The sequence below is a fragment of the Pangasianodon hypophthalmus genome, chromosome 29, assembly GCF_027358585.1.
Source record: "Pangasianodon hypophthalmus isolate fPanHyp1 chromosome 29, fPanHyp1.pri, whole genome shotgun sequence".
Classification (NCBI taxonomy): Eukaryota; Metazoa; Chordata; class Actinopteri; order Siluriformes; family Pangasiidae; genus Pangasianodon; species Pangasianodon hypophthalmus.
Genome location: NC_069738.1, coordinates 9,192,287 through 9,208,563, shown reverse-complemented (window position 1 = coordinate 9,208,563; position 16,277 = coordinate 9,192,287). Strand labels below are relative to the sequence as shown.

The window sequence follows — 16,277 nt, the reverse complement described above, 5'->3', positions numbered from 1 at the left end:
TCTTAATTTATGTGTTTGTCTTGGTGTTTTATTTTTCATATTCTTTAATGAATGGCATTAATATAAAATGTCAAGTTTTCACAATTTTTTCTCAGTGGTATCCTTAGATATGCTAGTAAACTAGCACAAGGATGTGTTTCTGATAGAGACTCCAAAGCACTTCAGGGATTGTGCTGAATGCTGTAAACATAATAAAAATAATCAATTTAATTGCAACCGTATATTCTATATATATTTAAGTGCAGGAATTCATGCCAGTTATGATTTGAAGTCGATAAAAATGAGGTTTATATTAGTTCTTATGTACAGACTCAGGAGCACTAGTAGGATACGCAGGTTTTTCCCAAAATTACGGGATTTTTATGAATACCAAATTTCTTGTGTTAATGGTCCTACAAATGATTTATGAATAAATCTGTTAACATAGACCTTGATAAATGAGGCCCATTGTTTGGGAGTGACAGCCATATTGTGAAGTAAAAATTTGTCTGAGAAAACCTGTTTGATATTTCTGGGGCAAAATTCTGGAAAACAGACTAAATAGATTTTTTTTTTCTGCCAATAATATGCTTTGACATCTTTACATTAAGAAAACAAATAGATTCTACGGAAATGGCATGGAAATATTTTTTATTTAAGTCAGGTTATAACCTTTCCTTGGCTCTCTCCCCAAAAAGATAATGAGTAAAGAGCCAGAACTTTTTTTCTCAGGTGCTCATGGGAAAAATTGATACCGACTTACCCAGTGTGCTCAGTGCAGTCTTCAAAACTGTCTGTCTAAAATATCTTCATACTATGTTTCTAGTGTTAACAAATTGCAGGTGATGAGCTAAGATGGAACCAGTTAACACAGTGTCTTCTTGTTAATAGTGGCTTCTTGTCTTTCCACTTGTATCAAAAGTGTTTTAGCAAAATGTGTGGGTTTTTTGAACATAGGTTTAGTCAATTCAGTTTATAAATAGATGCTGAAGTGTCTGTCAAAATGTCTTGCAATGCCCTACACTGTTACTTCATCATCAGAACAAAGAGAGAGAGCTTTGTATACATGATAGTGAACTTACTCAAATACAGGGAATGGCAAGACTTCGCAATGAGTAAATGTCCATGAAGAGTTTATATACTCTAAAACCAGGAAATGAATGTTAAAGTTCACGTTAGTATTCCGGTGAGTGTAACCTCTGCTCTGTGGGAGGCGAAATGTCTTCAGTCTTAAAAAGTGTTTAGTAAGTGAATCCTTTTCCAGTATTTTGGCATGCTCTTCTACAATTGACAAACAATTGCAATTAAGCATTTGTCCAAATGATGTGCTCAGTGTACACAGTGACAAAGATGGAGGAATTCCAGAGCTTATTGTGGAAAATAATGCTTACATGAATGAATTGAGCAGCCTTAGATAGGCAGAAATAAAACAATATGGCAATGCAGTAAACTGCTGAGTCAGAGAGAGAGAGCTTTCAAAGCAAGTATGGTCAAGAATAAAACAACGCCACTGATTCTCTATGCACCCATTATGCGCTCTCTGAGAAGTGAAAAATGCTTAGTTTAACCATCACTTACTGGAATTTAAAGGGAGATTTCTTGCCAGATCAGTTGTCGAAGCCTGTGTTTCTGCTTTTGGATAATACAATGCCTAATGTTTCTTTAATCACTTAAATTTTATACTAACCTAATAAAAATTTGTCTTACTAAAAGGCCAGAGTTATCAGATACCGTTCTGCTTTGTATTGCTCTATAACAATGTGTTGCAGCTAGGGAAAACCCTTGACGTGGTGGAAGTTCTAGGACTTTAAAGCCTGGTTACCCCCAAAAGCAAGAAAGGAGAAGAAGTTTTTAAACATTTAACTCTGTTTTGACATTCACTCTCAGAGAAAATACTCTTGGTTAGCAGGTTTTTAGACAGACTTACTGTTTTCACCACCACATTTGTTAAACTTGCTGCTTACCCAAATAATCTTTGCAAATAACCTAGACAAGGTTAGATTGTAGCCTAAATAAAAAACATTAGCATGTTAACTTGGTGAAATACATAAGATTTCTTAAAGTTTAGGTGTCAATGTATAAGAAGAAAAGCCAGAGGAAAAATCTCTTTTGGCCAAAAATCAGATTTTTCATCATTTTAACTGTTTTCCAGAATTCAGCGATAGCAGCGTTCAATGGGTTTTTCCAGACCGCCACACATATAGTATATGCTATTACATTAAATAAAGGTATTATGTATTCTCAGCTAAACCATTTCCAGGGAAAGACTGGCATTTTAATTACACTATTAATGAAATATATATCTGTTTATAAGTTGAGATTGGGGGTAAAGTGTAAAGTGCATATTCTGAATAAGTCCTAAGTACAATACTAGGCTGTTTTTCCAAATGGGGAGAATTCAACTATTTTCCTTCATTCATTCATTAATTCATTGATTCATTCATTCATCTTTATTAAGACTTTTATCCTGGTCAGGGTTGCACTGAATCCCTCACCTATCCCAGAAACACTGGGTGTAACGCAGGAATAAACCCTGGATGGGCCAAAAGTTTCCCATAAAAACTTCAGTTCATTCTAAATTTCCACAGGATGCAAACGAAAGCATATCCATACATACACTTGTTCTCTAAAATATGTTCGTTCATTCATTCATTCATTTGTTCATTCATTTGGCTTCAGGAACTGATTTTTTCTGGTCAGGGTAGTGGTGAAGCCAGAGCCTATCCTAGGAACACTGGACACTAGGTGGGAATACACCCCTGCATGGGACACCAGTCCATCGCAGCGCACAATATATTCTTAAATGACCAAAATTGATTTTAATGCTGGAACATACAGCATGGCACCTCAGAACCGCTTGATGCAGCTTGCTGGCAAGTCTCCATGTCTTACTGACCTAAAGCTGGAAGTTAACTTTCCCAGATGACGCCTATCAATTATGCTCCACTTCTATATCTCTAGCATTAAGTTCCCTGGCTGCTGCTGGAATGCCTGGTGACATTTGGAGATGGGCAATAAACAGCGCCATTAGCGCCTAGTCATTTTCCTTCCATTAGCTACGCCATGTTCAGGTCAGTGCATCTCTATCAGTAATGTTCTCTCGACGCCAGCAAAGCACTCCATTCAACTGGAAAGACCTTTACCGTCGCACTGTGAGAAAGTATTTTACAGATCCTACAAGCAATGTGAGGGAAAGTGCTGCTGCAACTCAGATTTTTCTTTTTTCCAGCTTCATCAAAGTGCTGAGACTTATAATACACTGTAATTAGCGTAAAAAACAGGCTTTTGGTATCGGTCACTTGAACGGCAGACTTCAAAAGAACTAATTCAGGAACTTCTATTTCGCTTCTTGTTGGAAACTTTTTGAAATCTGGAATATGAATGGAAATATGAGTGAAATATCCTGAATGCACTGCATAAAATTGCTTTTTGTTCAGTCTGTGCTAGTGATAGTGACATGGTGTCCTACTACTGGCATAATTATCATAGTTTTCAATATACTCGTGTTTTCAGAATGTTACCTACTTAGATTTGCATTTTCAGAGACATTAGATGGAATGTTTGTATGTGTGGACAGTATGTAATTGCATAGCAAATTTAGGATGGATGGTGGTTTCAGATGGCAGAAGGGGGTTGGTGTATAGCTTAGTTTGTTTATTAATTCATTCATTCGTTAATTTATTTGAACAATCATTCATGTTTAGACAAGTTAGCAAATTGAAGATACCTATCCTGACCATCTTATTTTTTCAGGCCTCAAAAATCTTGCTTTAAAAAGAAAAGAAGTGAAAAATTTGGCTTTGACCAAGGCTTTTCATTATTTCTGCCAATAATACTTTATTCATTCATTTATCCTCAGTAACCACTTTATCCTGGTTAGGGTGATGCTGAATCTGAAGCCCATCCTGGCAACACCAGGAACAAGGCAGGAGAATTTACTCCGAATGGGACGGCAGTTCATCACAGGGCACAACGCACACACACATCAACACACCCACGCACACCTAGGGGCAATTTATCATAGCCAATCTGTCTATCTGCATGTGTCGGATAAGTGTGGAAATGTTTTCTTGCCTTGGTAAGTCTGGGCAGTCTGCCTGCAAAGATAAAAAACAAAACAAAATTGTAGGTTAGCTGTTTGTAGCTAGCCAGCTTGTTAATACCTAAAGGCATTTGCAATTTTTGCTGTAGTTTTGCTTTGCTATCTCTAAAGGCTAGCGATATTATGCATCTTAAGTGAACACAGAACCAAAAAAAGTGGGTGGGTGGCTGTAAAAGGGGAGGTTGGTGGTTCTGGCATTTCTTAGCATTCTGAATCAAATACAGTGTGTACGAGTAGCCTAATGATGCAACTAGTATACCATCAGAACCTTATTCATGCCTCATTGGAACTGTGGTATCTTACAACGTATGGAACTCAGTGATTGATTCTGCATGGGTTTGCTATTAAAGATATCAGGTAAAATTTTTTGTGTTAGCAGGATGCTAGCCATAGACTGCTGCAGAAAGAGTGTAATGCACGATTCTGAATTATGGAATAGCTGGGTGGAACAGAAGAACCATATTTCTGACAGCATGAACAGGCACCTTGACCCCATTGCTGGGAGAGTGCTGGATTAAGCTCTATGTTTAATAGAAACCAGGCAGGAGGGCAGGATTAAGCCACTGCTGTCAGGCCATTTAGTATGGATGGAGGCTTTGCCAACTAATCTTGTTTATTTTCTGCATGGGCTGGCTAGTCGCATGCTATTTCACCAACGTTACTAATCTCTTTTATTTAAAGCATGCCAGCTTCTATTTATTCTACAAAGGCTCTGATAATCTGAACATTCGCCATGCTAGCGACATGCCATCACTTCATCAGTTACACAATAACACATGATGGGAGTTGTAGGCTGTGAAAGTATAGTGGCCATAACAATTTGCTGTGCGTCTGTTTCTCTATGCAACGTAATGGCTTTGCGTATACACAATCGAGAGAGTCATCCAAGCAGAGACAAAGTCACATACACATATCAGCACTGAATTTGTGAAGTGTTATCTCCATAATACCAAAACAGATGAAAACACACACACATTTGTATCCTGCATCAGAGAACCAACCTGCCTTGCATGCTAAAAGGCTCTGAAGGACGAAGGCCATTTGGTATCTAGGGATCTGCACTGCTGACTAATCTCCCTCAGGCGTGTTGACAGATCTTTCATTCTGCGTTGCCGAATACACACACAGACGTACAAACGTGCGCACACACATAATACACAGTAAAAGACTAGTGTCACATAGCTGCCACATCTTGTGTTTTGTTTTGTTCTTCTAGCTTTTGAAATTTCTTGGCTCTGGGATATACAGGCCTGTCAGATAGTGTCATGTAAATACAACACGTTTCTAACACAACATTGCAATGTACAACTGTCTGAAAGTGTGTTCGTCACCACCATGAGGATGGAATATCAGTGCTGGAGATTTTGAAAATGAAATGACACCTGGTATTAATTCAGCGTTTCACATACATAGGGTATCAAGGGCAGTTAGTGAACTGCAGCCTAGATTTTGTGTGCGTTGAGGCTAATTTATTTAGGCCAGCTACTCCCAGCCTGATCCATACAGCTTACCTGAAAAATAAAACAAATTTTCATTCTTTAAATTTGTTAATGACAATGTTTAAATGACAATTCACTGGAGACCTTTATCAATCCAACCTTTGCTACTAATACTTCCCTATAGTGTTGTTGGCATAAACCGTTACTAAGTTTTCTTCCAGCAACCCTTAACAACACTGCATACATTTCTTCAATTGCCAATTAGAAGGCTGTGTTGTTGAGGGACACCATTACTCATGCTATATTGGGTTAAGGAAAACAGGTTTGGGCCTCAGTATGATTCCAAGAACACAATGATGGGTCAGCAGGTTCATGCATTGAGCTTTGGGCCTCCATCACAGTCCCAACATCCCTACTTCCCAGACTGTCATCTCTCACACTCTTCTACTCTCTGAGCTACTTCAGCGATAACAAGTATCTTGGGAACCTGAAGGACAGCCTAACCATATGCTACAATAGTACTGGGTCTCCTGATTTTTCTCCAAGAGGCTTCAAAACAGAAGGTAGAGAGTCTTGAAGGTCTTGGGCCTACTTTAGATCACACAAGGTCTTATCCATTTCATTTAAATTCTGTCTTTTGGTTTGGGACTTCCCTATTTTTTTCTTCGTCCCCTGCTGTCTATATTCAACTCCACCTTTTCGTTCCCCTTTCCCACTTTCTCTTTGTCATAATGAGTTATTGCAGAGTAAAAGGCGCATGAGGGAGAGTGAGAGAGAGTGTGATAAACGGACTGTGGGCACTACATGGGGCAAGAGAAGTAGGGTAAACCTGGTGGGTTGAAAATAGATGTGGCTGCCGCTCGTTAGGAGCTCTATACTGCCCCAGGGACTGCTGGGATTGATGGCTATATGATGTATTTTGTAATTTGTGGCATCTGATTTTTAGTATGCAGTGGGAGGTGAAGAGATATGTGACACATGTGCTGCAGTCTATCATGCTATTTAGGCCAGTGTTTATGGTAGGGGTGCAAATTCTAGTCTCTCTCTCTCTCTCTCTTTCTTTTTTTCTCTTTCCCTATCATGTCCCTACCTGTCCACAGGCAGCATTCCGATTTCAATTTATTTTTAGAAGATCATACACGCCTAATATATTACATACTGAGTAGATTTTAAGTACTGCAGTGCAATGTAATTAAAGGTCATTAGCAGAAATGTTGCAAAAATGACAACCAAACATTATGTGAGTGTTCATAAGTGAGAAACATGACTTCCAGTTGAATCCATGTCATTAGTGCTTGATCTGAGCAAACACATTTACCTCACACATCTTCATTCTTTAAAGAAGAACTAGCCTTTACTCTCTTTCATTCTCTCTCCAGGCTTCTGTTTCTAGCATGAGATCTGTTTGATAGGTATGCAGTGAACTCAAGATCAGAACTCTCAAACCTTTTTCTCCTCTTCCTTTTGCTTTGATAGAAGTTTGAGTTTGTTGTGTGTCCTGCATTCTCTCTCTCTCTCTCTCTCTCTCTCTCTCTCTTCATTCCCATTGTATTTTTTGCTTTAAGAATTTCAGTAGCCTCAGTTATTTCAGAGAAACCTGCGTGAAAACCGTAGAGCTAGTGTGGACTAGCTACCAATGAGCTGGTTATTAGCATGCTGTGGGCATCGGGCTAAGCTAAAGATGAAAGGTTGTGCTTGGCAGCTACTACCCTTTCTCTGCCACCTGCGATGGCAGCGCCTGCCAACTCGGCCAGCCGTACTGTAGCCATGAAACTTTTATAAAACCCACAGCTTTGAACCTCCACACCTCTCCACTAATGCACTTCCTGCTGCTTTTACTAGGTGTTCCTTTTATTCTGTCTCTCTTTCACACAAACATCCTCTTACTCTCATACACACACTACACACCTCATATGTGTATGGGTTAGTGCTGTGTGTAGCACAGGAAAGCTGTTTCCCAGATTTGATATTCTCTTGTAAACGGATGTTCAAACACAACATAGCCAACAACATTTACAGTGTTGAATTAATACTTACAGCTTTCATTTAATTCCATCTATCTTCAAAGTAGCTGATGCTTTATTATTTAAAACTAAAATTCCAAACTAATACAGTTCTTCACTTCAGTGTTATCTACAAAGCCACACCCTCCAGTCTACTTCTACCGTATGCACTTATCTTATACAAGGGTATTCAATTTTGTAAGATTTGTAAAAATTACAAAAAATTTCTTTCCTACAAAGAACATGCAGCGAACGTGACTGAATGGCGACAGCACTTACCTTTTAATGCTTAAATGATTTCTTTATGGCTATACATAAGAAAGGGTTTAAAAAAATCCTAACTAGCTCTCTGTAGCTAGTCTCTGGTCTGATGAGCTGCCTTTAGCTAAATAATTTACATAAATATTTGTCATTAGATAATCCACAAAAGGAGATCTGGTACAGAAGCTGTGATGGTTCATGTTTAGAAAACTGAACTATGGCCATTTTTTCATTCATGTAGTATTACAGGATTACAATATTTTTCAAGTACATGGTTCAGTCTGGTGAAATTCTTTTCTGGATCTGCATCCAGATGGTGGTCTGCCAGTTGACGACCCCTGGATCTGATTGAAAAGCCTGAACATTTGTGCAAGAAGGGGGAATGTCTCAGTTGACTGGCAACATTGTTGAGTGACAAGTAGAGACAACTCCTTGCCCACATTGGTTGGATGTTGGTGGTCCAAGTTATTTGTTTTTCTCCCATTTTTAGAGCCTCTGACATTCACAGAGATGTTGTCAAATACTACAATAAGTGTCATGATCACAAAACACCAAAATGTGTCTATATGCATAGACGCATCAATTAGTTAATTGTAGATGATTCACTGAAAACAATTAGCTGTTTGACCTCAGTGTGTAATTATTATTTATTTGTATGCACATATTTCTTTCATTTTCTCACACACAGGACATGGGACCATCCAGCTTGCCCTCAGTACCACTCATGGTGGGCTGTGGGGTGTCCTGCATGGCTTTGCTCATCTTGCTGGTCATCTATGCTGCCTCCTGGAGGTAAGGAAAACTCATGTGGATCTACACAAAATAGCTCATAATGCTAAAGTGGGGGAATGCCAGTAGAGTAAAAGTTGTAACTGCAAAAGTGTTTATCAAATAACCACATAATTTGTTGAATGGAATGCAATTAAAGTGTCACATCTTTTATAAAATATAATAATAAATACACATACACATGTTCCAGGAAGGACCCAGAATTTGTTAGAGACCATACTTAAATAAACATTAACATGAAGACCAAGAACCTGTCAAAATAAGTTGAGGACAAAGTTCTGGTAAAAGTGTCAGTCAAATGAAAGTTGACTCAGCAGACATCAGCAGAAAAGTTTTCTTGTGTAATGAGACCAAAACTGAACTTTTTGGCCTTGGCATAAAGTGCTGCTTCAGCAGAAATCAAATGCTGCTTGTCACCCTGAGAGCATCATCCACACAGTGAAGCATGGTGGTGGTAGCATCATGTTGAGTGCTTATGTAAGCCACTGTAAATCGTGTATAAAAAAAAAATATTACGATTGCAAGTTCATTGTGTGTCCTCTTGGTGCATCATCAACCTGGGAATTTTCATTTATTAGTCAGCATATTCTGTTTAATACTGTGCACTTTTTTGTAGCGACTGTTGTGTGTGAAAACCCCAGGAGATACTCAAACCAGCCCATCTGGCACCAACAGCCATGCTATGTTTAAAGTCACAGAGATCACATTTTTTTTTCCCATTCTGATGTTTTAACTGAAGCTCCTATATCTGCATGTTTTTTATTTTTAATTTTTTGCATTGCTCTGCTGCCACATGACTGGCTGAACCAATAACTACATGAATGTCATTCAGGTGTTCCTAATAAAGAGTGTATATTAGCTATATAAAGTACAATAGTATATATAAATGGACACACAAAACTCCTTTACATGGTTAAAGATCCTTCTGATGGTGCACATGAATGCAAAAGAAATATCTGATAGCCATGTGCAATGAACTAAAGTTAACTTTTTTGTTATGACGTTCTAAAAAAAGATTTTCATCAGGTTCATCTGATACGTGTAACCATATGGGTTTCATACTAGATAAATTATTTTTGCTGCTGTGCCACTTTTAGTAAATATTTGAACTGGGCCATTTTGACCTGTTCTTGGGAATTACATATAGCCTTCTGTTGAAACTGAACCAAAACAAAAATTTAATTTGTAGACTTAGGCAGCTTCCCATGAGGGATTATTCAAATGGGGGTGGACTCACACTGAGATAAAACTGCAATTAGATGTCTTTTGGACTAGATGAGGGGCAGGCAGAATAACGTGGTGAATGCTAGCTCAATTGTTATTGTGAAGACTCAAAATACAGCAGGCTGTGTGTGGCAGATGGCCTGGAGCGAAGACTAACATTGCGTCCTGGGCACAAACAGAGCTTAGCTGAGTATTTGTTTACTCCCACTGACCACGACTCTGAATCCTTCACAGTGTGGTGACTCTCCTAAATGGGTTTTTAAGACAATCCACTGCAGTGCCAGGCCCTAGAACGTGTAGTGCCCTAGGCAAGCTTCACTCCCACCACACTCTACCCCCAGTTCTTGATAGTGTTGCTAATCGCCACCTCTAAACTCAGGTGTTTTAGATGGGAAAACATGCACAATAATTTTTAAATCAGTGCCCATATCCATCATTCTGCATCTTCACATAGGCACTGACGCAACAGTAATCTGATACTTTAGGACTAGTCACTTTATTAGGAACACCTGCTTATTCATGCTATTAGTCAACCAAATAGATGTGGCAGCAGCATCATGTATAAAAACAAACGCAAAACAAATGATGGTGTAGATTGTCATTACTGTTAATATTATAGTTTTGCTATTGTTACTGTATTTGTGTCTTTTTGTCTGTTTTCACTTTCATCCATTGTGCCCCTTCTGGGTGTTTGTTTTCTTAGTGTTCATTTTCACATTTGTGTTAGATTCTATTCTCCCTCTTTACAGAACCTCATTACTTTGTTGAAGCAGCTAATAGCACTAACAAATTCTCAAGGTCCTCCAAAGAGGGAGGCTGGTGGCAAGTTAGAAAAGAAAAAAAGGTGCAAGATTTTAAAGAAGCAGTTTGCCAAACAATTACATTTACACAATTTTCCACTTACTCCAAATGAAGTTAATCATCCAAGCTGTTTGTTTTCATCCAAGACATTTTCTGTCATTTGCTTCTTTATTTCTGCCCTTTTCCATGAGTAATTTTAAGAGGTAATCATTTAATCATCTGTGTTTTACAAAAATGGAATTCTATGGACATCTAGTAGTAATGAAATTGTAATGGTTATAGTTTTTTAGTAGTTAATACATTGGAATAATTATTGTGTTCTAATATTTATGGCATTCTTGTAGTTATGGAATTCTAAGGGTTATTGCATTGTGCTAGTCATGAAATCATGGAATAGTTATGGAATTATAGTAGTTAATTCTGGTAGTTATAGCTTTCTAAAGGTAATTGCATTCTAATAGTCATGGAATTCTAGTAGTTATGGAAATCTTTTTGTTAGGGAATTCTAGTAGTTGTGAAATTCTAGCAGTTCTATAATTCTAATAGTTATGGAATTCTGTCTGTGAAATTATAGTAGTTATGGAATTATAAAGGTTATTGCATTCTAATAGTTATGGAATTTTAGTAGCTGTGAAATTCTAGTAGTTCTATAATTCTATTAGTTATGGAATTGTGTTACACCAATATCCCTGTTACTTCCACTTTGTCTTCCCAAGCCTACAATACCTGACACTATTGAACTGTTTATTACTGCTTTCCTCAGTCATCTATGCATGAAGGCACTAAGAAAGCAAGGGTATTGATTCATTGAGCAGAGCCATTGTACTCCTACACAAAGCCCTTTTGGCCATGTTGCCCTTAAATGCATTTATTTCTAGAGCCACATATAGGCAGTATAAAGCACATACTTTTTAGTTCGTGGAAAAATGACCCAGATTTACTGCTGCTGTTGGTGAATTAAGGCTGTTGCAGCATATGGAGCAGCTGTGACTCTGTTCTGCTACAGCCAGCATTTATAGGGAAATTCTGAGAGATGTAACATGAATTCATTTTTTTGCATATGTCTGACGTGTGGATATGTTGATTCCTCAGGTACATTCGCTCTGAGAGGTCCATCATACTGGTGAACTTCTGTCTGTCCATACTGGCCTCTAACATACTTATACTAGTGGGACAGTCTCAGACTCTCAGCAAGGTGAGTGTGTGTGTGTGCAAGACGTGTGTGTGCAAGACTGCAAATGTCAGAAGACCAACTTCAACATCATTCCAAATTAATATTTCAGGCTGATAAATGTGTAAGGAATAAAACATGTCAGGGTGCATTGTTGTAGTGTTGTAGTGTTGTTGTTGTTGTTGTTGTAGATAATGACACCCAACGTAAAGTGTTGTTATTGTGACCAAGTTGATTATTTTTCAATAACAGTTTGTCCCAAAGTGTTTTTGTCCTCCTATAGCCCAGCAATTTACCAACAATTACATTTTTTTATTTACTAATGAATGATACATAGTTTTATCCATTTAACAGACACATTCAGTGTTTTGGAACGTCTACAAAACAAGTTAGTGCATGTTATCACTTACATTATAGCAGATACAGTATAACCAGTTAACATTAATAAACATGTCTTCGTAGAAAATTCACATTACACACATTTTGTTTAAATTTATTTCGAATGTCAACCATACAGGTCCTTGTGCAAGTTGTTTCTATAGAAGCAATACTGTATTAGAACGGGCGCATTAATATAAACCTGTGATTTGCTTGTAGCAGTCAGAGCCCTGCTGTTATAGAAAATGAATATGGAAAATACAGAAAGTGTTTCTCAAACACTTTTGAGAACAATATATATATATATATATATATATATATATATATATATATATATATATATATATATATATATTATATGAATATGACTGAGCCACATTGTAACCTTGATTCTTTTTTTTTATATATAAATAATTAATAAAAAGGAGTCTGTGGTAATTAGGTTTTTTGGTGGCTTATGTACCCTCAGAGAAAAATACAAACGGTTCCTTAATGGTTCGCTGGATAGTTAGAGGGTTCTTTGCTACTTGGAACTCTCTCTGTTACAGGACATCATGTTACACCTCAGGGTGCATTTTTTAACACAGTTCTTTGGACTGCTATAATATACACTGAACAACAGTACAGCTCTTTCCTGCAATTTGCCCAATAAAAATCATGGTTTGACCCCTGTCGAGACCTGGAAAGCATTGACTGAAAAGCAATTAGCACAAGCATGCCTTTAACCTGGTTATAGGAATCTGTCCAACCACACCAGTGACACCAGTGCCAATCACTACAGTCCTGCACACAATAACACTTTTCCCTGCTGGTCGGAACATTCTGTAAGATACAATCTCAGTGAAAACAGCAAGTTCAGGAAGGATTTTTCTAGATTGGCAGCCGTATCGTGGGCTCCAGGGGTCAGCTACATGTCAGTGATGTCAATCACTATGAAAGGTTGTGAATGTGAGAAGAGAACACCACGGCTACAAATCAAAGCAGACACACTGGGTTGATACAGAAAACACAGAGTGTTGAAAGACGCTCAGCTTGCTTCAGGTGTTCCTTTTCATTTAAATATAATATTTGACTTGTGAAATCCAGCGTATAAATTTCCCACGTACTAGGCGGGTTGAATTTAAAAACGCTTTACACCGCAGAGCTGTTGAATTCTTGAATCAGTCAGAAGGTGGTGATTCATTTTCCATAACGACACCTCTCTCATAGTAGTTCCATCTCTATTCAATTTAATTCAGTTGAAATTTACAAATTAAATATCGCTATTGCTATTGTTTCCATAGTAACAACTCATTGTATGGTGTTCCACGATTATAAACAGATTACAAACGTATTATTATTATTATTATTATTATTATTATTATTATTATTAAAACATATAGTGGTTTATTTGGATACATTTTCTGTAAGAAGATGCTTATTTAAGATTTATGGAAGGAGTCTTCAGTGTCAGCAGTTTGTAATAGTAATTTTCTCACACTCACAGCAAAGCAGAGAGGACTTTCCAGTTGGGCTCTTCACTTTCTCAGTAACATGACACGCTGAATTGTTTTTGTCTTATGTCTCGCAAATGTTCTACTACCTTAGATGTAACTATAAAAGGATAAAAGTGCATTGTATCATTCTTTAATAACTTAACTGTTGGCAAATTGCTGTGGTCTAAGAGGAATAAAACACGTCAGGATGTGCTGTTATAGGAAATCAACTTCAAGGTGGTAATAGTAGCTTTGCTTTACTTCAGGCCGCACCACCCCAACCCAAACCCCACCCCACCCCATTGTTGATTGTGTTCCTGTAACAGCACATCCATGTTTTATTCCTTACTTACTGTCCTTGGTCATATGGAGTGAATGTCTGTACATGGTTAACTTCAGTGTCTGGCTGCTGTAAATGCGTGGCAGTTGGTAAACCTTGGTTGACAACATGCCTTTTTCTTGTGCTTCTTCCAATTCCAGTCATTTGTTAGTCCCTTATAAATGAGTGGATTGTGTAGTACAGTCACTTAACAATGGAGTAGTCACTAAGATGCCATGTTAGTGCTGCAGAATGGCTATATTTAATGCATTCTGCCCTTTTTCATATCTCTCTTCATCTCTCTCTAACACCCAGCATGCCTCGACAAAGAGTAGCTCTGACCTTTTAGCATGCTTCCTTGTACAATTCTACACACACACACACACACACACACACACACACACACACACACACACACGCACACACACACACACAAAAATGTGACACTGTTGGACTTATCTGCATGCATTCACTGGTAGGTATCTCCAACAATGTCATATTTTATCCTAAGAATAGTCTTTTATACACTTAATAAAGTATTTATTTAAGATATACTTGTATCATAGACAATGACTCTCTCCTTCTCTCTCTCTCTTTCACTCTCTCTCTCTCTCTCTCACACACACACACACACTCGTTATATCACTCTTCTTTCTCAGGGGCTGTGCACTGTGACTGCTGCCTTTCTCCATTTCTTCTTTCTGGCCTCTTTCTGCTGGGTTTTAACAGAGGCGTGGCAGTCTTACCTTGCTGTGATTGGCAAGATTAGGACACGCCTCATTCGCAAGCGTTTCCTGTGCTTGGGTTGGGGTATGTACATCCCACACACACACACACACACACACATACAAATATACAAGCCCTAATTAAAGAGAGCAAAATTGGCTGTGCTGTCTGGGTGAGAGGGATGGCATACTCTCTCTCACCTGTCAATCAGAGAGACACTAGCCAATCGTGGGCATCTGTGAGCTCATGTATGCAAAATAGGGTAGATAGCACTTTCTTGTTAAGTTACGCTGCATAAGAAAGCATAGAGCTAGCTAGTGGGTGGGAATCAGCAAATGAGGAGAAAATGAAAAAAAAAAAGGGTTCTCATATGAACCCATTTTATTGTTATCTTTTATTTATTTATTTATTTATTTATTTATTTATTTATTTATTATATAGTGAAAGTGTAAATGTATTAACCCTCAGACATCCTCACTCCTCCCTAACAAAATTGCAACAATTGTCTAAAACACATCTTCTGTAAATATGACAGAAAGCTACAAATCCCAACAGGCCATGCTCTGAAATACATCATAGTCATATTTGTGATGGGAAAACATTGACAATCAGAGTCTCACAGCATGCCAAAATCAAACATAGCTGTCTGATTCTGTCACCCATGCTCACTGTCTACATTCTGTAATCATTCAGGTAGATATTTGATCTGTTTATTTTTATTCTACATTCCTAATATGTGACAAAAATCTTTCCAATCAAGTATGTACAAATTCTGGGCATGTTTTATTAAAGTTGCCAGTAATAGCTGTTCTGTACTTTCCTGTCATAATTAAATAAATTATAAATTAAATAAGAATGAAACATACCAACGTTGTTGGTATAGAATTATTTAATCCAGAATGTGCTCGAGGGTGCTTTAGTTACTGACATCTAATAATATTCTATACCAGGGGGCGTCACTGGCAGGCCGTAGTCTGGATGCAGGCCCAGAATATTTCAGCAGACAGAACCAAGCACTTGAAACATATGGAAGAAAAAAAAAAAAAAAAAAAAAAAAACTAGACTCGAACTATTCACAGACCTTCAAAGCTTGTTCATTTCACTTACTCTCTCTGGTCTGATTGATTAACAAAAAAAGAAAGAAAAAAGTTGGTTTAAACAAAATAATGTTTAAAGTTGAATGCACAGAGAAGTGTGTGTGTGTGTGTGTATATTCTCCCTGCATCGACTTCAAAACAGATGTCTTGTCTGTTCAGAGTCCTTGGCACTCGTCAAAATTGGTACCGTGAAGCGTCACTATGAAACAAAACACAACCACTTCAAACTGGCTGACAGGAATAAAAAGCGATGTGGTCTTCTGCTCTTGTAGCCTATCTCCCTCAGGGTTCGACATGTTGTGCATTCTGAGATGCTTTTCTGCTCACCACGGGTGTAAAGAGTGCTTATTTGAGTTACAGTAGCTTCCTTGTCAGCTTGAACCAGTCTGGCCATTCTCCTCTGACATCTCTCATCAACAGTGTATGTCTGCCTGCAGAACTGCTGCTCACTTCATGTATTTTGTTTTTCCGCACCATTTTTTGTAAACTCTAGAGACTCCCAGGAGATCAGCA

The 16,277-nt window shown here is 37.9% G+C and overlaps 1 protein-coding gene across 10 annotated transcripts in view; it reads left to right on the top strand.

The window, feature by feature from the left end:
• adgrb2 (adhesion G protein-coupled receptor B2) overlaps positions 1–16,277 on the top strand; it is a 394,590-nt gene that overhangs the window by 293,568 nt on the left and 84,745 nt on the right. For all 10 annotated transcript variants that reach the window (XM_053231516.1, XM_053231523.1, XM_053231522.1 and 7 more), the window contains 3 exons: positions 8,473–8,576; positions 11,691–11,793; positions 14,601–14,751. In XM_053231516.1, coding sequence (XP_053087491.1) covers positions 8,473–8,576; positions 11,691–11,793; positions 14,601–14,751 — 358 coding nt within the window. The remainder of the gene's footprint in view (positions 1–8,472; positions 8,577–11,690; positions 11,794–14,600; positions 14,752–16,277) is intronic.